This window comes from Nannobrachium achirus (assembly GCF_963921795.1).
Source record: "Nannobrachium achirus genome assembly, chromosome: 8".
NCBI lineage: Eukaryota > Metazoa > Chordata > Actinopteri > Myctophiformes > Myctophidae > Nannobrachium > Nannobrachium achirus.
The window spans coordinates 56341692-56368004 of record NC_137817.1 but is presented as its reverse complement, the minus strand read 5'-3'; the positions used below and the strand labels follow the sequence as shown (position 1 = coordinate 56368004).

The window sequence follows — 26313 nt, the reverse complement described above, 5'->3', positions numbered from 1 at the left end:
CGCAGTGTGTGCTGTGCTGCCACTGTGTTGTGTTGTGTGTCCCCAGGGCCCTCACAAAGGCCCCATTGTCTTTCATTTGATCTCCCAGTCTGCAGCAGCAGCAGCCCTCCCTCCTATCATTCTACTTATAGACCTTCCTGTAGTCTAGTGTAGCCAGTACTCACACTAATAACAATCTGCACTGTGCTGCAGACAGACAGCAAGTCATTGTTGTCGACCCGCACACGATAGATAGATAGATAGATAGATAGATACCTTCCTTTATTATCCCAAGTGGAAATTCAGTAATTCAGTAATGGAAAGAGTACTCAAATGTTTTACTTAGGTAAAAGTATCAATACCGCAATATAGAAATACTCTGTTACAAAGTAAAACTTCCGGAATTCAAAATGTTTTATAAATAATCATTTATATTTGCAAGTTGATTAGTAACTCAAGTTTTCAAATTAGTGTAGTCGAGTAAAAGTAGGCCTACAATATTTGGATCCGAGATGTATTGGAGTAGAAATAAAAGTATTGGAAAAAATTGGACATACTCAAGTGTAGTACAAATACCTCAAACTTGTACTTAAGTATAGTACTTGAGTAAATGTACTTATTTACTTTCCACCACTGCACACATTGACATTGATGCTCTGCTCTTACCTCAGTGGTGGAAAGTAACCAAGTAGATTTACTTAAAATGGGAAAACCACCCATTTTCAATATTGAACTGTCATTAATATACCTTTGAGGAGTTCTTCTGTGTAGAACTGTAGGATTGATAGTGGGGTTTGGCTTGCAAAGTACATCTTGATGACATCATCAAAGTGTACTTTGCAAGCCAAATCCCACATATTGGAATGATTTGGGATTGGGAATATGGGCCATTCTGCATAATGAGTACTTTCCCTTTTGGTACTTTAAGTACATTTTGATTCCAATACTTTTGTAGGCTACTTTTACTCGAGTACATTTCATGTTCCTGACTTTTACTTGTATTGGCACTGCCTACTGCAGTACTTGATACTTTTACTCATGTAAAACCTTTGACTGAGTAGACTATTCACCACTGCTGTGCTCTTACAACAATAGTGCTTCAGAAAACTAAACTCTTGTCTTGAAATGAAACGTTATAAAAGCAGTGGCCAAAACTGAAAATCTGATTCATTTGGGGATCTTGTTTGGGGGTGAGGGTGTTAGCCAATGTAATCTTGATAGATCATGGTGCTATAGCCTACTGCAATGACACATGATGGAATAGAATGAATAAATATTAATTTAGAGAATCAAATCAACGTATATTTGGTTATAAAAAGGATTGAAAACATGCCATTGTTCGAACTAAACGTAACGTGGTAGGTTTGACTCACGGGGAGGCAGCTAGCTATAATAGTCTGGATGGGGAAATCTCGCTCTTTCGATGGGTCGTTCTTCCGACAACCAGCGTCGGCAGGTTATTATATCACACACCCCAAAAAAACGTTATATTATGCTCACAAATGGCGGTATAGGTCGTTCTCATACCTCGATATAGCCGGCCAACGCTGGAACCACAATGCCCAGAATGAGGACCGATATCGCCGGGACTGAACCCATCTTCCTTGCCTTCCCGAGCAGGTCTCCGGTGGTCCGGGGTGGTCCGGGGTGCTGCTGCTGCTGCTGCTGCTGCTGCTGCTGCTTGCTGTAGTAGAGAACTTAAATCCTGGTTGTTATAATGCTATGCTGGGCCAAAAAAGGCAAAGTCCCGGGGTGAAAAGAAGCGAACCGAAGTCCTTTTTATAGAAGTCCTGCTCCGTTTGTTTCCCTGGAGATTAAACGGACAGAAGGGAACGGACGGGACAGCGTGTCTTCTCTGTGTGAATGTTACACTGAGACTGACTGACTGACTAGAGGTGGCCGCTGGGATGTTTGGGGACGAATCGAGTCTTTTGAACGGCTCTTTGAAATTTTAACGATGGGATCCGGTTCGCAGGAGGGTGCCGTGCCTTTTTTCTTTCTTTTTTTTCTTTTTTTTTCTTTTTGGATGAGGGAGAGTCAATTCTTGAGTAGTTCACCCCAAAATGTTTTTTTTCCCTACTCACGCCATGGATGGAGACTTGAGTTCAATAATACTTTTTTTGTCACATTCCTAAGACAGTACTTTGATTGATTACAACAAATTGACCCCCAACCATTGATTCCGGATGGGGACCCAAATGCATCCCTCTTATGAAAAAATATTATTGAACTCAAGTCTCCATGGTGTGAATAATCAATTAGAAAAAAGAAAAAAAAAATCATTTGGGGGGTAAACTACTCCTTTAAGTAAAAGTAGGTCTGTAGAAAGTAGAAGTTCACTATTAAAATGTACTTGAGTAAAAGTACAAAAGTATCTGTATCAAAAGCACCATAGTAGAAAGTACTCAAATATGCAGAATGTACCTCCCATTTCACAGTTTTCCAATTAATAAAATGTAGAAGAATCATTTGAAAATAGATGATCTATACAAGCTCGGCTATTTTCAAATGGCGGAAATATATAAATGGTCTAAAATAAATCTATATAGGGTGAAGTGATTTAAAATGTAACTAGTAACTAAAATGTCTTTTGAACGGCTCTTTGAAAGGAACGGATCCTAGATATCCGGCTCACTTCAAAGAGCCATAAATCCCATCGGGGTGTGTGTGTGTGTGTGTGTGTGTGTGTGTGTGTGTGTGTGTGTGTGTGTGTGTGTGTGTGTGTGTGTGTGTGTGTGTGTGTGTGTGCGCGTGCGCGTGCGCGTGCGCGTGCGTGTGCGTGTGTGTGTGTGTGTGTGTTGTCAAAATATTAGGAATTATATTAGAGAAAAAATGTTAGATTTTATTTTTTACACAACATACATACATGTATTCATACCCAATTACTGAATGTCAACTCAAGTTTCCAGGTTTTCGTCAGAATATATGGCACCACTACAACTAGCCTACTAGTTGTTCTCAAATGTTTTACAAGTAGGCACCTCAACTCTGTATCTGAGAGTGTAAGGACAACATTAAGTAACAGATTATTGTGGTCAGTCAGAGCTATCTATTTATGTGTTTGTGGTAATATTATTGTCTTCTCATTTTGTATGTCTGTCTGTCCGTCCGTCTGTCTGTCTGTCTGTCTGTCTGTCTGTCTGTCCGTCTGTCCGTCCGTCCGTCTGTCTGTCTGTCTGTCTGTCTGTCTGTCTGTCTGTCTGTCTGTCTGTCTACTGATTGTCTCCCGGTTGCGGAAAAGAGAAAAGCAAAGAAATACGCACCTTTGCGCCATCTGGTGACGGCTTCACTTTATTACGCTATCGCAGTGGTTATGTCAAGGACCCCCAGTCCCCCACATTTACACTTATAATAGCCCACGGACCCCCCCCCCCCCCTTTGAAAAGATTAAGGGGGACCCCATAAGAGTAGATTTTTTTTATACAGCTCTAACTGTGATTTTGAACCATTTATTTATTGATGTATTATAAGGACCCCTTGTTTGACCCCATTTAATAACATTTCTATCTCTGGGAGCCCAATTTATAAATGAATTGATTGTAAAATCAATATTAATTTAACTCTGAGAGTGTACAAATGGAACCAAATTTGGTTTCATACTACAGACTTAATTGTAAGGGTCCAATGGGTCCATTTGATGGACCCCACTTTGAGAACCAGCTATCATCATACCCGGATCTGATGAAGTCAGTGGAAAGCAAGCCGAGGGCTAAATTAAAACTGAGGAACACTGACCTCTGTTGGCGATGTGAGAAGCAGGTTGGCACCCATAATATAACTCTATGCGGTTGGGGTTGGTTGGCACATGAGTGTGATAAGGTATAATGTTCCCCATGGGAGGATGAGGATATAGGCCTACATTTTATATATGTCTCAGAATGGTGATTACCCCAAAAACCCTGCATTAATATGTGCACTTGGAATGCTTCCTGATATTAAATGTAGTAGTCTATTATGTAGGGGTGAACAAATTAGGTTACCATTGCCAGACGGAGCCAATTGCATTACATTGTTTTTAAAGGTTTTTCTGCTTTAGGTCCACTGCCTGCCTAACCCAGATAATGAATAGCATATCCATGCATGCACACTGCACACATAGAATGAAATGAAATGCCTTATGTCCATTTTCCAACAATGGTTTTATTAACCACACCTGGTTACAGATGGACTGCTTTTTTGCATGTGCATAGTGTGCCTATTAATTCATTTGACACATACACCAATAACTAATTTCAAGCTGTCTTCGTTGATATGTGTACCTCGCATGTTGATACCTAGATATTGATACATTTTCGATATATTGCCCAGCCTTAATTAAAACCCTGTGTATGGTGTCTGACTATTACAACTCAGATGTAGAATTGTTTTTAGACAATGGAAGGCATGTCAAAAGTGGCATCTTATGAATAGGCCTACACACTAAAAACTGCTGGGTAGATTCATCTACCCAAAATCTGAGTAAAAAATGGTTTACCCATTATGGGTTATTATAATGGTGTTTGTATGTATAATGGGTTGTTTTGTACAGCTCATACATTACCCAGCTGCTGAGTAAAATTGTTTTACTCAGTATGGGTAGTTTTAAACTTAAGCTGGTCACCTGGTATGCAAAGCATGTTGGGAAAAGCATTTCTCTAGGTTTTCAGGGATATTTTCTAAGCTTTTGGTAGCTAAAAATGCTAAATGTATCATATCCATGTGTCTGCCTTGGCAAGCTGACTGTCATATGTCAGAATTTCATTTGTCAGTTTTTGAGCCAAAACCCTAACCGTAACTGCTAGGCTGCTAGCTTATTCTTGAGCTCCCTCCCCCTACTGTTCTGAAAGAGAAAAACTCATGATAAATTTGAGGTTATTATGTTGATCTACTTTAAACTTCTCTGATTATAGCTTTTCAACATTGTTGCATAATTTACAATTATGCACCTTTATGTTGATATTGCTATACTAGGAACAAATTATCTGAGAAAAAAACCCTGAAACAAATCTTATCTTATGTTAATGTTAAATAATATAAGCATGGTCATTTACGATGAGTAAAATATACTTCCCACATGTGGATAAAATATATACTAAATAATAGTGGTTGACCCAGAGTGAGTAAAAGATTCTACCCAGATGTGGTAGAATATCTTACTACGGTGCTGGGTAGAAAGGACCTACCCATTTTGCTGTGTAAGATTTACTACTGTTGGGTAGGTCCAATAGTTACCCAGGGGTGGGTTATAATACAACCCAGATCGGGTTATTTTCAACCCAGCCGTTTTTAGTGTGTAGTGTGAGTGTAGAAGAGGATGGCCAAATACTTCTGTGGTGTGGAATTCCTTCCTTGATCTGTTGAAGGGCAAGATGATGTGGGGATGCAATGCTTCATGATTGGATTTATTCTCTTTTCATTTAGTTATTTTGTCTAAAATGTTGTTCAAAATGTATGTTTATAAGACTTTATGAAGGAAAGTGTAAAGCTTTGTCTTAGATATATTTGACTGTTTCTAATGTCATCATGTCATAATGTAGATTTGCAATACCACAATGTAGAAATACTAGTAGTAAAAAGTCCTGCATTCAAAGTCCAAAACATTAAGATTTATTAAACATGAATGTTTGTTTTTAACAACACGGACGTAAAGGGTGTTCAATAGCACTGATTTATGTATCAAAAACCTGAGAAATGTAGTTAGCTAGTTTCTACAAGGCAGCGAGGATATATATCTCCCTATAGTACATGCATCTCCATATATGGTATTGGGTACCAGGGGTCTCCATATAGTATGGGTAACTGGTCCGATATACATCACTGGCCAGATGGCCAAGAATTGGCACGACCTCGAGGACGCTTGTCGCCCTGAGACGTCTTACTAGTTGTATTGTACTAATAATAATGCATTCATGTGTTCATCACTTCAATGTTGCAGCTGAAAATGGGGATGGTTTCAATTACTTGTAACGCTTGTGTATTTTCACAAATGTTTTAATTGAAAAATGTGAAAAATATTGACACCCGTGTTAATGTGGTACCATAACGTACATTTTCAATCAAATTCTTAAGTGCTGATAATACACGTTAATCGACATTTCCCCCAAATAAATTGCATGTATTTAATTCAGTCAGACCAGAAGCAGCCATAAAACATATCCCCACACTAGCGATAAAAATGAATGACCAGAGGGGGGATATCGCAAGCCGAGGCATGGACCCCCCCAAACCTCCTCAGTAAATCCAACCCTGCCTTTCTCTGCTATCTTTCTGCCGTGCTGCTGCTTGCTTGCACTCCCATCGCCTCCCCAGCATCCACCTGCGGCCTCTGTTTCTATGATCCCGTTAGGAGGCCTTGCTATTTTATTCCTTGTAATATCCATCTGGCAGATTATTTAAATATTTTCATGTTTACAGGGAATGGTTCGAACCAGAGCCTTGATGCCAAAATCTATAATATGCACATAGATATTGCTCAATAAATGTTTTTTTTTTATTATTTCAATTGAGGGGCGCTGTCTATCCAAAATGTTATCTATAAATTCCACAAAGCTCTGTCTCTGTATCTGTCTGCCTGTCACATTATTGTTATCTGTTATGTTGTTTGTTGTTCACCGAACACAAAGACGTTATTTACCTTTCTCCTTGTGAAATGCTCTAGCAGTGGGAGTGTTCCAAGACGCTAATGCATGCTGGCCTGATATTTACTCTATTTATTGTTACTAGCCCTTACCCGTTCAAAGATATGAGCTCCAAAATGATGTGCAGTGTGTGGGTTATGGGATGTGCACTGTGCATACAGTATATGAGGGATGGAAAGTAACTTTAACTGGTGCTTGCATGATAATATGTAGGAGCATCAATGTAAGAAATACCCGTTCCATTTAACGGCTACAGAGATACTGTGTACCGATCTGCATGATTTTTGGACAACATCTGTAACAGGGCCAGACCCCCCCCCCCCCCCCCCCCCCCCGTGTGTGTGTGTGTGTGGGTTTGTGTGTGATTGTGCATGGCCTGAACAACAGCGCCCCTCCCTTAACATGTGTGGTCACAAAAGGTACTGTAGGCTAAATAGATATAGATACACCATAAAAATGCGAATATACAGTATATGATTTGTGAAAGTGACAAACGGGCTTCACAGTTATGTTAGGTGTGTTCATCTGCTAATGGTGATGCGATTTCAGATCAATTGCTCCAGCCACTGAGGAGAAACGCTGTTTCAGACAGACAGACAGACAGACACTCACTCAGACAGACAGACAGACACTCACTCAGACATTCGCAAAATTATAGTATAGATGGTTACAGCACAGGCCCAGTGGCGTCAGTTTAGAAAAAGGTAAGGTATGGCAACATGACTGGTGTCTTGCACGCGCGCGACACCAGTCATGTTGCCATACCTTAGCAACAGGCATGATACATTTATTTTAAGTACATTCTATTTTTTTCCCCCAAAATGTCTATGGTTTCTTGGGCTGGATATGGCAGTCTGGAACAGTTGTTCAAGTGCAGCTAAACTTGACATAATATAGTAAACGTGCCACAATTAACAAGCTGACCTGCGGAATCTGGGAATATACCATTCTGTCAAGATGGGGAGAATAAAAGTGTGGAGAATATAATTATAATACCTTGTAAAATTTTGCATTTGTAGTTATTTTAATGTAATTTAACAACATAACCAGCACAGATAGATTCATGGATTCATATGTTAAAGTAACTTGTATTCTCCCCCCTGGACCCAGGGTATGGCAGCTGCATACCCCTGCCATACCCAATTGACGCCCCTGCACAGGCCTCTGTTTGTGCATAAATAAGGTCCTATCCCTGCTGTTAGAGAGAGAACTATACTTTACCTGTGTGTGTAATGTACTTCTCCCCATGATATTAAACCACCACCTTAGAAATGCGTATCTCCAACTCTGTTTGCATCAAGTAATTATTAGTGCAGTGGTTGCTATATAGGCAACAGACTATTGTTCTAGGTCAGAGAACTTTTCTGTCACCTAAAGCAGTGTTTCTCAAACTTTCACATTTCAAGGTCTCCCCTTAACTCAGGGTAGCAGGGTACAAATGGAACCAAATGAACCTGTGAGGGTTCATTTGGTTCCATTTGTACACTGAGTTCAATGGACATTTTCTCTAAACTTTTCTGTAACACCTTTTCTGATTGGACAATATCATGTCCAATCAGACAGGATTCACTTGACATTACAATATGTAAAATGAATGGTAAGACGGAATTCATTTCCCAGCGGATTCCTTGTGGCTCGCATCAGTGCAACCACACTTGAAATGTGCAGAATTGCACCTGTCTTATAGTTATTAACTAATAATTGATGATGCAGAATACTTTGACACTCTCAGACAGGCACGTGCACACATAGACATCAAAGGGGGCTTGAGCCCCTGCCCTTTTATCCGTGTGTAAAAAGGTGCCCTCTCCAGAACATGAATGCAGTTTTTACTATGGTGAAAGAAATGCAAATGCCCTCATTCCATGCCATACCATACCATTCAGGAGAATTGCCTTGTCCAAACTCTTCTGAACGTGAATGCAACATCTTATGTTGAAATAATTCCCCTCTGTGTAGCAATCAAGCATCGAAAATAGCCGACCTCCAAGCTTGGAGGTCGGCTATTTTCAATATTTTCACCAAAAGGCCCTTTTAGAAATTTCAGCCCCTGCCTCTTTAACATTGTTTGCACGTCCCTACTCACAGGCTTGTGTTTGTCAAGCTACAAGTGCTGTATGCCGTTTGTGCCATTGTCATACTGATGTCATTGATGACTCTGACAATGTGTACTGCACTAGTTTCCTTAAAAAGGACATCTGCCGCAGCTGAAGAACATTGGGGATCCAGTGCCTCTGAATCAAGATCGAGCTGTATATAGAGATGAGTTGGAACACAACGTTCTGTTTTACTTTGTACCTTATATATAAAAAATAGCTAAATTGTGTTCATGTATCTTGGTCAGATTACTCATTGTGCACTGTGCAGGCTATAGGATCACTTTATCTACTTCAAGTTAATTAACACGAAAGGTTGCAAGGTCACTATACTGTCAATCTGGCTAGCCATCGTCAAGGAAAGGTTTGGTCGCTCTTTTCACTTGAAAAGCAATGCAGAAGTCTGTAATCGAGAGACTACTATACTGTAAATACTGTAAGCTTATTTCTGGTCTATCCCAGCCTAGGTAGTGTTGTCTGTCTGTCTGAATAGTTCTGCTCTCCCTGGGGCAGTAGCAGTGGTTCTCAAACATTTTCAGGGGAGCCTTACTGGTGTATATATTTGGCCTGACTATCACTATGACACACACGCACGCACGCACGCACGCACGCACGCACACACACACACACACACACACACACACACACACACACACACACACACACACACACACACACACACACACACACAAGGATGCAATGATGTTCCTGAAGCAGCAATCACCTTGAATCACCTTTGGTTCAGTGCCAGCATCAGTGTACAAAGTCACTGTTGAGTGTTGACACACTCTGCCAAAACAACTCACAGTCTCACACAGTCAATCAGTTTAAAATCCTCTGTGTTCATTTAACTCTGAGATGGTACAGATGTAACCAAATGGACCTGTTGTCACCCGGTGTCAATTATCTAATGTAATCCAGGGCGCTACACTCCCTCTGCCAACCTGGGGAGAGCAACGGACTGACCTCATGCTTCCTTCTATGAGGAGTCCAAGTCGCTTCTTTTCACCTGACAGGGGGGGGGGGGGGTTTCTGCGGTTGGACGTAACGCGTGGAAGGAACACGCTATTCCAACCAGTTCCTTCCCCTCCATCAGGCGCCCCGGCTGGCCAGGGGGAGGCAGTATAGAGACCAGCATGTTTTTTGTGAGGGTACCTACCCTAGGGTAGAACATGCAAACTCCACACAGAAAAGCCCTTTTGCCAAAAATGCCAACCCCACCTAGGGTATGGGCACTGATGACGAGGAGGAGAGAACACGCCCCCGGCGGGAATCGAACCTTCTAGCTGTGAGGCGACAGCACTACACTGACTGCGCCATTGTGTGCAGTAAGTAGTGACTAGTTAAGTCATTGAGCCTTATGACTTGACTGCACTCTGTCGAGGTGCCAACTTTGAAAACATGACCATTGACCAATGATAAAAAAAAACTCCACTGTGTGTTTCACCCACTGGGTGAAACACAACAATGTGCGAACACAGCAGCAAGATTTGTGAACTGTTGCGATACAAGAAGACTGGAAAACAACCAAACCATGGATTGACCTGTCCTAGACCTACTGCACATATAGGCCTACAGTAATATGAAACAGACCTGCTACCTTTGCTTTAAATGCATTTTAAATCAGAATCTTTTATTTTTTATTGTACTATTTAAATTGTATTGAGAAAAACAATGCTGCTATTTGTTCCAAAAGCTTTGCCTATATAGGAAATTACACAATGTGACATAGCTCTGTTTAACACAATGCTGTACCCCCTCCAAATGTATATATGTTCCCCATTTAAACAGTTTTTATTTTATTTTTTGACACTTGCCTTGGCAATGTAAACGTATGTTTTCTCAAGCTCCTTTGAATTGAATTGGTAGTCATTCCAAAAGAGATGAGCTCCCCCTGCTGGTTAATAATAGACAGTGACACAGCATGTACACACTGTTGCTGCTTCCACTGCCGACGCGTTGATGTCATCCATCATCAAGTCCATTAACAATGAACTGGCGTCTGAAAATTCAGGAAGGCTGCTTGTGCCATAATCAAAATGATGAACTGAGAGCAGTACACTTCCACTCTAAAAAGTAAAATAGATAAATGTAATAGAAATTGTTACCATTGCACAAACAAATATATTAATATAAATACATGTATTTGACCAAACCCAAGGCAAAGATTTACAGTTGAACTTGACAAATAAACCACTAATTGTAGTTAATTTCTTCAAAATGTGTAGCCTATTTTTTTCCGAAAGGAGCAGATCTACAAACTCACAACAGGGCATGCTCCCCCCACCCTTTTTTTCTGCCTATGTATTTGATGTTATGCTTTTTCTGCTTTTGAAAAAGTAGTAGTACCATGTTCTATCCGTCTGTCTTTCAATATATGAGTTAGACCTATGAGATACTTAAAGTGTGGTTCCTGTGAAATAAGCCTCGGCTTTCTAGGATCTCCTTTTAGTTGACCTGCAGTGATTTGTACTGTCATGAAACTGTACTTTTTTCTATTGCAAACTTCTAATAAATTCCTCAATCAATCAATCAATCAATCAATCAATCAATCAATCAATGACGCAACGCATTATGAACTTGTAGATCGGCTATTTTTTGCCGCGCGACACCGTCAAATGAAGTATAAAACAAACACACCACCGGGGATAAGCGCCGGTTAAATAGAAAATGTGTCGTCGTGTTGTTGTGTGGCACGGGACAAAATATTCAGCCAATCGGAAGGCACGTCTCAGCGAGTTGCCGGGCAGATTATGTTAATATATGCAATGCGGCCATCTCTGCAGCTACCATTCTGAGAGGTAAGAACGACTTGGACGTTTTCACGAAACCGTCACAAAACCAACGATTACGCCACTTAAATTCACTCAACGAATTATTAATAAACCATTTAGTTCCGTGTGAACGGGACGCGTGCGGCTGTTTTGCGGTATCGCGCGGATAAAGGCGGCCGTTGTCGTCCAGTCCCACCCAAACAAAATGGAGCCTGTGTTCTTCCTTGTTGAGAAGGCTGGGCTCAACTGGAACCGAGCGACGGGGGGACGGGTGGCTTACGAACAAAAAGATTCGGCCGCCCGCCGCTCAAAAACACCGCGTTCGGTCCAACACCGTCAATTGAATCGAGCCGTGGCGCCGAGCGTGTCGCGTTTCGCCGCGGTGGTCGACCGTACATCGCGCTTATACGGGGCTACCGCCGGCGTCGCGGTGCGGTAGACGCCTGGTGATGTTTTTTGTGGTGGTATGGTCCGGTTTTTTGGGACGAGAGAACCTGTGGGGTCAGAAATAGGGGGGTTTTCACGTTATATGGGATTTATTAGCGCTTATAGCGGGGTGACATTATTGGAGCTCGTTGGCGCTGATGGGATGTTTCGTCGTTGCGTGTTTGTTGAGATGTGCGGCTGCGTTTTGCCCCCCCGCGGCGCCGACTTAATGCGCATACACCGGCCGCAGTTCTTTGCTTCTACCCCCGTTGACTGATATTTGTTGTCTGGCCGTTCTTCTATGATAACTGGCTTGTTGCGTTGTCGCTTCTTTCACATCGCTTGCCGAAAAAGAACAGATCGTCGCTTTTTAAAATGAAAGTACACTGTCTTTCAATGTTATGAGATGTATACAGTGGTTCCTGTGTAAATAGGATCTCATTTTAGTTGACCTTGTACCAGTGATTTGTACTGTCATTTTTCCTATGCAACATTCTAATAAATTCTTCATTGAGTTTGCATCATCATGCACTGTCCAGAAAGACTTCCATACTCCAGGTGTAGGCTACATTATGTGTCACTATAAATCCAGTCGATATTAAATTGCCCTGGAGCTGCACGTCACACACACAGTGTCGGGCAGCTGAACACCCCAAGGTGCACAGCATGTGTCACTGGAGCCAGTCGATAATGTTCTGCATCATCATTGTACTCTAGTCTCTGATGGGTGCACAAATGTATCACTGAATCCAGTGCATTATCCCTGCATCATGTACAGGCCCTGGGGTCTTGTGGTGGACATTTTATTCAATTTATTTTTTACCATGGACATGAAAATGAGCAGACAAGATTAAGAATGTTACCAGTAAGACACCTAAGGGCGAAAAGCGACCTCGCCCTTTAACAGGGCATCATCTGGGAATCAGATGTACAGTAGAGGTCAGCGTCATATATGGAGATCTAGGTGATGACCCAGTCGTCTCCATCTGCGAATCAGATGTAGAGGACAGGGATCTCCATATATGGGCATAAAAGGGAGAAGGACATAATTCATTTGCAAGTGTGACTTGTGTCGTGGCAACCACACTGGTTAAACTGACACAATATGTCCATATATGGGCATTGATTCTATTGTATGGGCATTCCCAAATAGGCTATGGGCTAAATATTGATGGGCATAAAAGGGATTCTATTAGTGTGGTTGGCCTAACAGCATCATTTGGGAATGAGATGTAGAGGTCAGCTATAATGGAGATCTAGGTGATGATCCAGTTTTCTCCATGTATGGATATCCAGGGTTTGATCTTTGATAAGGTGATGTCACAACAATGTGATGTCACAACAGGTATAGACCATAGACATTGACTATAGTTTCTTACTTACGGACAAGATGTAACGGTTTTCATAGTTAACTGCGACCTACGGTTGCAACTAGAAACAAAGGGCTAGCCCTAAATGACCAGTACAGGTCTGTAACCCCTGACAGTACAAATGGACCCTATGGTTGCATTTTGTTCCATTTGTACACACTAAATCAGTGTCATACATATTCTGAAGAAAACCTGGAGACTTGACATTCAGTAATTGGGTATTCTGATCAAAAGGATAGCATTATAATGGTGTTTCAAACAGAAAATCTTATATGTACTCTCCAGGTGCACATAGTATAACACTCCAATTAATGATGCAGCAACATAACATAAAAATAACTCATACAATATCATCAACAAATGTAAAACTGTACAGAGTAGAATAGGGGGTGGACCGTCTGCAGTGAATGCCTTTGTGAACTGTACTGTCATGAAACTACCTTTTCCTATGCAACCTTCTAATAGAAAGTCTTCTATCAATCAATCACCTTTCTATGGGCAAAGTGAGTTTACCTCCACCTTTTGGTCTCCGGAAAGCAGTTGCTAATGCACTGTATCATCATGTGTTGTAGGCTACTCTCAGGCACACATGTACTATACATCACTGAATCCAGGTCATATTAATGTCCCCCTGCACCATGTCAACTCAATGTACCAAAGGATGCATGTAATTGGAAATGTCACACCAAACTAAAGCCACACAAAAGCATGTTTTCAATAAAGGCATGCAGTTTGACCACTCATGAACAGTGAGACGCTCAAACAGGAATTTTAAGTGTTTCCGTAATGTAATAGAAGGACCAGGATTTTGTATATTAGGCAAATCGTGAACACATGTATATTTGGACATAGCATTTAAATCCCACATTACAGTATTACTGTACTGTGCAGCGATAACAATCCATATTCCTAAGGTGCTTGCTTTGTGTTGCTTTTATTACTGTACAATCCGTCATGACTTCGTACAGTAAATGTTTTCATAGCTGCATTATATGCATTTGGTAATGGATGCCCATATTGTACTTTGGTTAGAGGGGATGTAGGAGTAAATCTTGTTTTCCCAGTGTGTTTGTGTTGCTGACTCTTGTGTTAATCAGTGTATTACTCACCACATGAAACTGTATGACTAAGTCGAGTTCTAATGATGGATTGTCTCTTTCAGGAGTGGCGTGACAGCTGACAAAGTGGCACGCCTGGTGCTGTGCTGCCATGGATACCAAGCAGGAACCCTCTCCTGTGTGGAGTCAGACACCTAATAATGAACCAGACAACACCACACAGGTATACTGTGTGTGTGTGTGTGTGTGTGTGTGTGTGTGTGTGTGTGTGTGTGTGTGTGTGTGTGTGTGTGTGTGTGTGTGTGTGTGTGTGTGTGTGTGTGTGTGTGTGTGTGTGTGTGTGTGTGTGTGTGTGTGTGTGTGTGTTATTTTATATCTGGTACAACAGTCTGGTGAAATGTGTGCGGCACATTTAATATGCAGTCACCATGAATTGCTACACTTATGTTTAACTTTTAAAACATTGTTTTATTAATTATGAACGTTTATTAACATGCTTTTAACACTCCCCGGACATGTTATACTTTCAAGGTGTCTTCCTTTTTTTAATACTGTATGCTTGAAAGGGAATCTAAGATGTAAACACTGTCTTTACCCATAATGCATGAAACCCAGTTAGAATATATCCCTAGGACAGAAATAAGTTGGATTTCAAAGGGACATGACACCAAAACGGTGTCGGACTAAACCCATTAAAACTGGGAAAGCATCTGTGTGATTTTTGTGTTACATTTTTTATTTTAAAAAGAGAAAAATCTTGAAAGTGTGGAGAACGACTGATTTAGAAGGCATTTGTATAATGCAGTGGTTCTCAACCTGTGGGTCGGGACCCCCAGAGGGGTCCCCAAATTATTTTGGGGGGTCCCCAGATGATTAACTTAATGTACAACATTGTCTTCTCACTCAACAGAAAAACAAACCAACATAAAGTTTAAGTGTCTAGGCGTATATGCACATTTATAAAGTGACAATGTAAGGACTTTTTAATACTTGTAAAATGACAAATTAAACATTGGCCAAATGTTCGAGGCAGAAATTGTGAAAATAGCTGATCTACATGCTCACAACGCCTCGCGTTGCGAGGCGTTGTGAGCATGTAGATCTGCTATTTTCACAATAGAACCGTGTTATACAAAATGTAATTCCTCAACTCTTAGTGCTCGTCAGGGTGGGGGGTCCCCAGTTCAAATATGATTATTTTGGGGGTCGCGGCCAGAAAAGGTTGAGAACCACTGGTATAATGGGCCTCAGGTCTTAAAATGGGAGTGTTGTACACATATGCATTCCAGGTCCACTTTGAGGGAGGCACGGTGGCCCAGATCGTGTACAGTGGAGATCAGCAGGACCGAGGCGGGCAGCAGCAGGTGGTTTACACTGCGGACGGCAACTCCTACACCTCTGTGGAGTCGGCTGAGCACACACTGGTCTACATCCACCCAGCAGATGGCTCACAGGTGAGAGATGCATGTGTAGGGTGACCAGGAGCCCCGGTCTGTCCAGGACTGGACACCAAAAGCCCCTTTTCGACTGCAGTTTTAGCACCACACCACACCACACCGCACCAGATAAAAAAAGTACCCCTATCGGTAAGAAACAAATTGACCCTTTTAACTGTGATTATAATACAATATAAATTTGTATTACTACTATCCTAATTATAATGCACTGTAATGGATTATAACTGTGATTATAATACATTATAACGTATTACTATGATAATTAAAATACACTATCATAGTAGATTATAATAGTGGTTATAACACAATAGAATCTATTATCATGTATTACAACTATATCCTGGTGGTCTAAATGAAAAGTCAGTGAGTGATCAGTCATTATGAAGTGTTTGGCCCTGTTTGGCCTAGCTCAGACCTACTCTAGAGTGGATACTTTTTAGTACCCTGTTTAGTACCACTTTCACACCACTCTACCCAGGTCCTTGTAGTGGAAAACCTGGCACAAGTGGGCGGAGTGGTGTGGAGTTGGGGCAGTGGAAAATGGGCTAAACTGTCCTGGTTTTCACTGTTGGACTTTGAGCCTTATGACTTTTTTTATTTATACATTTTTATCCCACGATTTCTGTAACCCATTTTTCACCCGGGGTCAATTATCTAATGTAATCCAGGGCGCTACACTCCCTCTGCCAAGCTGGGGAGAGCAACGGACTGACCTCATGTCTCCTTCTATGCATGAGGAGTCCAATTTGCTTCTTTTCACCTGACAGGCGGGAGTTTCCCCGGTTGGACGTAGTGCGTGGAAGGAACACGTTATTCCAACCAGTTCCTTTCCCCTCTATCAGGCGCCCCGGCTGGCCAGGGGGAGGCAGTATAGAGACCAGGATTACTGCATGTTTTTTGTGAGGGTATCTACCCTAGGAGACACGGGGAGAACATGCAAACTCCACACAGAAATGCCCTTTTGCCAACCCCAGTTAGGGTATGGGCACTGATGACACAGAGAGAATAACTTGACCCAAGTATCAAGTCTTATGGAGCCTAAATGACAAAAACATGCCATAAGAAGTACACAAATAAACTCTTAAAAGTCCTGCTTGTTACACTATCTCGTTCCCTCTGTAATTGGTGCCATGTACAGTCTGCGAGCAAACAGGGGAGAACTAGGGTTTGTCCTGTTTGCATCTTTCACATCCTCGTCCCCTTCTCTTCTTGACTCTCTTCATGCGAGCCCTCTATAGTATTAGGGAAATAAAAGGCCTTCTGTGCCTTCTAGCAAGGGCGAGTGGTAGAGGTAAGGGAACAACAGACACCGCAGTCCGTCAGAGCTAACGGCAGAGGACATTGCGGCAGGTAGATAACTTTTCACTGCAGAGAAAAGACTTGAGGGAATCAATGAATCTCCTTCTAAGCTATATCTAGTGTTATAAAATATTAAACGGATTAGATTAGACCAGTGACAAAGTAAGAGCATCTACTACATAAATAAGGCTATATAGTCCTTCCTACTGCTGACCAAATCAACCTGAGGCACTTCACCCCCTCACCACCAACCTTTCCTGTCTCTCAGTTAGTTAACAGCTAACACGGTTCGGTTACCAGTTAATATCTTTTGAAATGGCCATCACTAGCTGAAACCAGGGCCAAATTTGTAGATGACAATACCAGTAAGACTCCCTAATCGGGAGATAAGCGACCGTTGGTCGCTTATCTCCACAAATAGGCCAAAAAATTTGTTTTACCAATTATCAAGACAATACGGGCAGTTGACAGTTTGCCATGGTTACTCATTGAAGTTGAATCTCCATATATGGAGATAACCTACGCATCACACTAAGTCTGACCTCACCAGCCCATATTTGGGCATGAGCAACTTATGTCTCCATATATGGAGATATGATGACATCACACAGTCCTCAGCCGATGATGTGGCGTGATGTCATACAATACACAAACGAGCCCTACAGTATAAAGGGGCAATTCTTGCCAGGAAAGAAGCATTTCTTCGACTCAGACCTTATCGCCAGGGTTGGCTTATAGCAGCTGTCGGTAGGACCATATATGGATTCTGTTAGTGTGGATCTCCTAACAGGGCATCATCTGGGATACAATCCCTTTTATGCCCATATATGGAGATCCCTAACAGAATCCCTTTCATGCCCATATATGGAGATCCCTAACAGAATCCCTTTTATGCCCATATATGGAGATCCCTAACAGCATCCCTTTTATGCCCATATATGGAGATCACTAACAGCTAACAGAATCCCTTTTATGCCCATATATGGAGATCCCTAACAGAATCCCTTTTATGCCCATATATGGAGATCCCTAACAGAATCCCTTTTATGCCCATATATGGAGATCCCTAACAGAATCCCTTTTATGCCCATATATGGAGATCCCTAACAGAATCCCTTTTATGCCCATATATGGAGATCCCTAACAGAATCCCTTGTATGCCCATATATGGAGATCCCTAACAGAATCCCTTTTATGCCCATATATGGAGATCCCTAACAGAATCCCTTTTATGCCCATATATTATGGAGAAATCCCTGCTCTGAGTATCTGACATCAGTGTGATGTCACCTGTTTATGCCCATATATGGAGATCCCTGCTCTGCGTATCTGGTTGCTATGGTAAACAGTTGGTTGCTAGGGTAAAAAAACATGGTTGCTATGGTAAACAGTTGGTTGCTAGGGTAAACAGTTGGTTGCTAGGGTAAAACCATGGTTGCTAAGGTGGTTGCTAACGTACACTAACAAACCAGCAACAACAGACTGTTGCCACAGCAACGTACACAAAGGTTTGTGTACACATGTGGTGTGATGTCATACTGATGCGGAGATATGAGCAGGGCAAAGGTGTGACGTGTGACGTGTGACCGACCGACCGACCGACCGACGGACGGACGGACGGCCGGTGGAGGTTTTCATAGTAAACTGCTCCCTGACGGTCGCAATAACGTCATTGATGGGCCCGAATGAACGTATAAAACTCAATGCATGCTCCTTTTTTTGGCGGCATGGGCCTCTTTGGCCACAGGCGCATAGACGCGAGAGGTATGTATGGTTGAGATTGCCTTCTCTCCATATGTGGAGAGAGAGCTAACGTATCAATGATCCACAAAGGAGTCATGCTGGTCTTGTTTTAATGTTGCCGAGATATGAAGGGGCCTGAGGTGGTTTGCGGGATCTGAGTATAAATTCACTGAAGGGAATTTTTTTGAAGCGGTGAAAACCGCTTCCAATGAGTGGCTTTGTGTGTCCCACGCCCATATATGGTCATTTCAGTCCAGAATGAACAGGCTTTTTTGAAAACAAAATGTCTGTCACCTCATGTCCATATATGGTCATTTCAGTCCAGAATGAACAGGTTTTATCTGTCCCGTACGTCCAGAATATCAGTCCAGAATGAATAGGCTTTTTCAAAAAGCAAAATGTGTGTCCCATGTCCATATATGGCCATTTCAGTTCAGAATGAACAGGTTTTATCTGTCCTGTACGTCCAGAATATGTGTGTAGTGTCCCTCCCGGTCTGATGATTGGATACTTTGAGGATTGGTCAAGCTTCACATGATAATTCGGCCCTCCAGATAAAATCATTCATTCATTCAGAATATATAAAGAATGTAGAATTCAGAATATATAAAGAATGTATAGATCACAGAGTTCATAACTCTAGAACACATAGAATAAAAGTTCACTGCTTCACTTCGAACCGAGGTTTGATTTTTTTCTTCAGGGAGTGTAATCATTGGCCTCACAAGACGCTGGGATTATGTATTGACCCCCCCCCCCCCCAAACAAACCAAGACAGGGTCCGCTCTGCGCTCGTTCACGCATGTGCTCGCGGGCGGCAAGAGCTGGGTTGTGGTCATCTTTGTAAAATATTGCCTGGCGTTGACTCGCGGAGCGATTGTGTTTGTGTCTCCACCGTGGCCCGATCCCCACTGATCCAGGTGAGAACGGCCGCGTCAACCACCGTCTGCCTGAAAGGCGCTGTAGTCTCACCCAAATATGGATGATAGACATCGGGGGATGTTCTGCGTCTATTTTTCTTCACTTTGCAGCAAGAAGGCATTGTGTTGTAGGCAAAAATATCTCCTACATAGTCTTCTTATTCTATGTTGTTTATTGTTCCGTATTCAGAATGTTTCTCTAAAGCAGTGGTTCTCAACCTGTGGGTCGGGACCCCCAGAGGGGTCCCCAAATTATTTTGGGGGGTCCCGAGATGTTTAGTTAAATGTTAACATTGTTTTCTCACTCAACAGTAAACAGACCAACATACAGTATAAGTGAATATAGGGCATCTGCACATTTCTAAAGTGACAATTTAAGGACTTTAAAGACCTTTTTAGTACCTCTGGTCAAACATTGGTCAAATTGTCAAATATTATAGGCAGAAATTGTGAAAATAGCCGATCTACATGCTCACAACGCCTCGCGTTGCGAGGCGTTGTGAGCATGTAGATTGGCTATTTTCACAACGGAACAGATCGAGTCAAACTAAATGTAATGCCAACTCCCACAATTCCAAGTGCTTGTGCAGGGTGCACTTCAAATATGATTATTTGGGGGGTCACAGCCTGAAAAGGTTGAGAACTACTGCTCTAAAGGAAAAAAAAAGATTGTATTTACAAAACTAAAATATAGCTTCAAAAATTGTCAACTTGCTAGAGAAAGAATGACCAGCTCCACAGCCACTGAGTGGCGCAACAGGGTTACATTACACAACATTTAAATTTTAAAATAGGAGTCAAGGCTTTTAAACATCTGTCAATCAAATGCGCCTACGATGGAAGGTTGAGGTCTCAGCGTGTGATGTTCTGCCTCCAGGGACGTGCAGAGAATGTTAGAGAGGCAGGGGCTGACATTTCAAAAAGGGGCTTTTGGTGAAAATATCGAAAATAGCAGACTGCAACGCGTTGTGAGCTTGGAGGTCGGCTATTTTTGGTGCTTGATCAATTTCTTTCACCAAGGTAAAAACTGCATTCATGGTCTGGAGAGGGCACTTTTTACAGACGGATAAAAGGGCAGGGGCTCAAGCCCCCTTTGATGTCTATGTGTGCACATGCCTGTCTGCCTCATTAGAACAAACTGCAGACTTGATCAAAACAAAAAGGACGCTCCACCACACTGCCGCTGAAGTCTGCTGTAATGTACCATGGTGTAACATGGCTGCATTTCAATGTCCTTCAGCCCAATCCGATCCCCATTGAGTTCCATTATGAAATAAAAGTTAAATATTTCCAAAAAGTATAAAACATATGTGGAATATTTTGTTGTGTGGAGGTAAGTTAGCCTACTGCGGGTGGTTTGTGAGACTAACTCATGCATGCACATGGACAGACTCTAATAGACATCCAGACTTTCAGAGCAACGACATAGACATTGTTTATTCTTTGCTGTGTTGGCTCATCTTCGGCAATGGCAGCAGACAGCAGATCATTGGATCATAGGTAATATAAAAAAGAATTATTATAAGTTCATGGAGACAGTGTTCCTTGATCATTTTAAAGAATAGGTTTGATTTAGCATGAAAGTGGTCTGACTAACAGCATTCTGACCACTATGTTATTGAACGAGACTAGCTAGCTGAAATAGCACAGATATAAAAAGCTAGATACCTCGTCCACCCGCTGCAGTTGATTGGAGCGACCCGTCCAACTTCGTGGGCACAAAAGAGGAAGTGTTGAGGGCAGGCTGCCACTCAAAAAAACTACTGGCCAATCACAGCGTGTCTTTTCCGGGACTTTTCCATTCAAACCTGCCTCTGATTTGCCTACCGACCTTCCGTGTCTGTTACGACACAGAAAAATTCCAAGCCTGTCAATCAAAAATGCCCACCAAGGCGAGACGGGTACCAGAGAGCCGGAAGAGGCGTCTACCTTTTTATGTCTGTGTGAAATAGAGCCTTGTGTTTTTCCTGCCGGTTATGTTCAGAAACCAGTTGGTACCTTCAGCTGCAAACTACACTTCTAATGAACAGGTAGTGGTTTCACTGTACATTAGGGCTTCCTAGCCTGATTTCAGACTCAGCTGAAGCTTGAGTCTGACATTGTGCCCTGTTTGAGCGATTTCTGGAGAGACTTTGACTTTCCCTAAACCAATCACAACAGATCAAAGCAAAGCACCTCGTCTTCTGATGATGACGCACTTATGACGACGTCGCTTGAAAAACGGGCCGCGGCGGCGCGGATTGGTTATTCGTTAAACCCACCCCCACCCCCTGCGCTCATTGGAGGAGCCGTAATTCCGGAAGGGATAAAGTGCTTATTATGAACACAACACCAGACCAGAGAAACAGTCCACTCTGAGAGTGGGCGGGTAAATGGGCTTGAACCAGGCTAACCTTCACCCGATATGCCTCCCCGTGTCTTGTTAACGTCATTGTGCGGTCAAGGGGTCAGACCTGGTGGTCTGTGACTGCCGGGCCTTTGGGGACGGTGGCGTCATGTGCAGCCGCCGCTGCTGTTGCACTCGGCGCAGGAGGGGAAATCTCTTGACGCGGGAACTGTGTCTGCTCGACTGCAGGAGCCTGTTGATACGGGGCAGTGTTGTTAGTGTAGACCATCGCGTTTTGCTGCTGGCCATCTGCCGTAGCGATTCCCGCCGGCAGTGGACTCGTGAAGCCGTCGTCCGGGAGCTCCTCTCCGTCTCCGAGCCTTTCTTCTCCCACGGACACGCCAGCGCCGGGCGTCAAGCCCTTCGCCTCCCTCCTGAACTCCCTGAACCTCTGCAGGAAGAGCTTCATGGGGTCCACGTACGCGTCGAAGCCCAGCGCCGACAAGGCGTACAGGATGTCCTCTCCGCTGATGGTCTTCCTCTTCTCGTGGATGCAGCGGTCGCTCGCCTCCGACGTGACGAAGCTGATGAACTCGCTCACGCACTCCTGCACGGTGTCCTTGGCGTCCTTCGACGTCTTCAGAGACTCCGGTATGGCGCTGTTCATGATGCGGCCGATGTTGGCGATGGGGAGATAAATGTCCTGCTCCCGGAGGCACTCTGTAACGCCACCATGTTCAAGTCTCTCCTCACTGTCCTCCTCCTGAGACCGGTTGACGTAGTGAGCAGGGGTCATGTACTGACCGCCATAGTAGGAAGCATCGGTCGCGGGGGTGTGCCGATCCATCTGGAACGAAGCCTGATTGGTTACCTTCGTGATACGGCTCTTTGATTGGCTAAGTCACCGACGAATGAAAATGGCCGGTTGTATTTCGATGCAGCTTTATGATTGGACAAATCACCGACGAATGAAAATGGCTGCTCTAAATACGCGTGGTCTGCTTTTATACATAGAGCTGCCTAATATGGAGTTCCATGTCAGTCTTGCCCAAATATGGAGTTCCATGATGTCAGACTGTGTGCTGCGCGTGCCTGCCTGCATGCACGCACCTACGTATGCACACATCTTTTCACTGAAAGTCCTTTTCTCCGCTTCCTGACTCTTGCTCCATGTTTTTCAAAACGGTGCATTTTCAACTAGCGAATGCTTGGCCCAAACAACTGGCTTTTTTCACGTAAGCACTGAGACCGTGTCCTTTTCTGATCGATCGGGGGGGGGGGGGGATCAAAAAAATATTAAAATATTCTGTGACTACTTGAAAGGTTAAGGAGAAATGAAAAATAGCTGGCAGTGGGGCTTATTTTGGTTAATTATTATAATTATAATAATTATTATTAATAATCATGTTGTATTGAATGTGTTGATTGCAGACTGTATTCGCTGACCAGCCCCAAGTCGCTTACATCCAACAGGATGGAACCACACAACAGGTATGTTTTTCCTCTCTTGTCAAGATGTTTTGGCAGTATTGTACCAGTAAGACTCCCTAATCGGGAGATAAGCAACCGTCAGGTCGCATACACAAACTTTAGAAGCCAATGGTAGCCAATCGGGAGGGAATATGGGAAATGGGACAGATCCATGTTGATGACATGACTTATAACCTGAATTGATGTCAAAAGATAAAATAGCATAACGTCGCTGTTGGGTGGAAACCCTGTATGTCCAAAACCGTTGGTTTTGCATTTATCATTTTAACATTTTAAACTAGATAAAATAGCCGATCTACAAGCACACAACGCCTCTCATCACGAGGCGTTGTGTGTGCTTGTATGATAAAGAAGCAGGGCTTTATTTTACAAATAAACATACAAGTCTGAAACTCGGAGATACAAAGAGGTTTCTGCCTGACAGCGACGACAAGCGGTTCATGCCTTTTGCTGTTACTGTCATATTGCTTCATCAGCTGTAGATAATCTCTCTAATCCTATGTCCAGGTGACCGTGCTGCTGCCCGGGGGACAGAACATGAACGCTGCCAACCTGCATGTTCTCAGTAACGTGGCAGAAAGCCCGCAAGCCATCCTGGAGCCAGTGTCTCAGGTGCTTTCACGTTCTCAGTCGTCACCACTTTCTCTAACTTTTTACATTTCAATGTCTCCCCTTAACTCTGACACACTCTGACAGTGTACTAATGGTCCATAAAGGAAGTTAACTCATTCACTGCTTTTTCAAAATGGCCCCCGAGTTCCTCACTGCCATGTTCCTAAATTTCTAGTGCACGGATCAATTTTTAGTGCACGGATCGTGCACGCCCATGCCTAGATCATGCACCATGTGTAGTACTTTTTCACAGCTTTCAAACAAAAAAATCTGCTTGGAAATCCGTTCAGGCATTCATGAGATAGAAGCCTTCAAAGTCAAACAAAACAAACAAACATGGCTGCCATTTTGAAAGATATGTTTGTTATGGGGCTAAACATGCAATTTCGCGATTGCGATCATGCCTAATATTTCTTTTTTTCTTTTTTTTAATGGCTGCCAACTCGGGCTGTGGCAGTCTGGGGGTACTGAAATAACTCGGGGAAACTCGTGGCTTGGCTATGAATGAGTTAAGGAACCCACAAAGTCCCTGGAATCCACTTTGAGAACCACTGGTTTATAAGACTGAAGAGTATTAGAATGGGTCTAACTAGCAATACGGAAGAATAGATGTTCAGAAGCGTCTGCCATGAAACCATAATGGTCTCGGATATTTCATAAAAGCAACGGTTAAAGCCTCAATATGCAATTTCTTCAACTGGTTTGCTGTATGTATGGAACATAATAGGTTTAGAATGATATACCTAAATATCATCTACGAGCTCTCAGCTTTGGACCAAAAGGTCATGGGTACAATCCCGGGCAGCACATGAGTCAGGGTTTCCTGCAGGAAAAAGTCTTGACCAGGGGGGGATGCCGAATTTTTTTGATAATTAATTAATGAATTCGAGTAATTAATTCATTTAATTTTTAATATTAACACCTTCCAAGCCAAGGGGAGCCCCCCAATGTTAAAACCGTCTTATATCGGACTTCCCCCCAGGTCCCCTCAGCCACGTCGCACTTAACCGGACTTTGTCTTTAAAACCGTTATAAAAGATTTTGATCCGAAAATCGGCGATCGTCTAGCCTTCCCTGGCCCTCACTCGAGCATTCATAGCTCACCCAGGCCGTACATGAAGCAGAGGTGACGTCATGGACCCATCCTTGTCCAAGCAGCTCTCCCAGCCATTTGTTTGCTGTTTGCAGACACTGGCTTCTGCTGCAGCCATGTTTGCAGCTATGCAGGCGAAACTTCTCGGTGTTGTTCTTCAATCACACATGGATTGTTTGCGGGGACATTTACGTGAATGGATCGCGCACGCGAAACGCACGGAGACATCGCCGATCGGCCAAAACGCCCACTCTATCCCAACGGAGATCGAGAAAAACATGGTGAGCTACCGCCCTGGGGGGGAAAAAAAAAAGAATAACAACGCCGCTGTCGGAGATGGAGGGGCGGCGGGCTCGTGTTTATAAACATAATATTATGTCTCAGATCACAATACAATAACAGAAATCCCACGGCTAATCCACCAACCACCATTCTATTTCGGACTGCAACGTGTTAATTCTTATTTTTGAATGATTTTTTTTTTTTTTTTTTTTTAATACCCTTGGGGGGGCGGGGGGGTTTTCTGGCCGGGCGGGGCGCCTGGCCTGTAAAGTGCTGCAGGAAACCCTGTGAGTAGCACGGCTTGGGTCGTGCTGAAAGTCGTGCGGGAAGTACTAGGAGCTGACGGTAGGTGTGGCGCTCTGCCTCACCCCACAGACTCCATCTTCCAGGGGTCTAGCAACTTGTAACGGAGACAGACTCCATCTCCCAAGTTGGGCTGTCACGATTATGACATTTTACATGACGATTAATTGTCACTTAAATAATTGCGATTAACGATTTAATTGTGTTTTTGTCTTTGACAATTACATTTCTGTTTGGCTTGTAGGCCTTTCTGTTTGGCTTGTTTGGCTTGTAGGCCTTGCACATGGCAGATATGACACATAACCCAAATATACAAAGAAATGAAGGACATATTTGACAACTCAGAAATTAGCCTACAAAAACAAATATGTTGCTACATACTGTACATGTACTGTAAGCCCCTCCCATACACTAAAATGTGTTCCCGGCCTGAATGGGTTAAAAGGAACATTGATAGTGGAAATAGC

At 42.9% G+C, this 26313-nt stretch overlaps 3 protein-coding genes across 4 annotated transcripts in view; 1 reads left to right on the top strand and 2 right to left on the bottom strand.

Moving 5' to 3' along the window:
* The window catches only part of aplp2 (amyloid beta (A4) precursor-like protein 2), a 113073-nt gene extending 111243 nt beyond the window's left edge, over positions 1–1830 (bottom strand). For both annotated transcript variants that reach the window (XM_080731375.1, XM_080731376.1), the window contains exon 1: positions 1507–1830. In XM_080731375.1, the coding sequence (XP_080587501.1) occupies positions 1507–1578 (72 nt within the window). In that variant the 5' untranslated portion in view covers positions 1579–1830. The remainder of the gene's footprint in view (positions 1–1506) is intronic.
* Positions 1831–14461: 12631 nt separating this feature from the next.
* The window catches only part of prdm10 (PR domain containing 10), a 34359-nt gene continuing 22507 nt past the window's right edge, over positions 14462–26313 (top strand). Inside the window, exons 1-4 of the mRNA XM_080730894.1 lie at positions 14462–14543; positions 15610–15774; positions 23497–23556; positions 24064–24168. Of these exons, the coding sequence (XP_080587020.1) occupies positions 14472–14543; positions 15610–15774; positions 23497–23556; positions 24064–24168 (402 nt within the window). The 5' untranslated portion in view covers positions 14462–14471. The remainder of the gene's footprint in view (positions 14544–15609; positions 15775–23496; positions 23557–24063; positions 24169–26313) is intronic.
* On the bottom strand, positions 22187–22912 carry LOC308289414 (nuclear transcription factor Y subunit beta-like; the record flags this gene model as incomplete). The annotated part of the gene is made up of 1 exon (XM_080731104.1): positions 22187–22912. One exon carries the CDS (start codon positions 22910–22912, stop codon positions 22187–22189), a length of 726 nt encoding a protein of 241 aa, XP_080587230.1.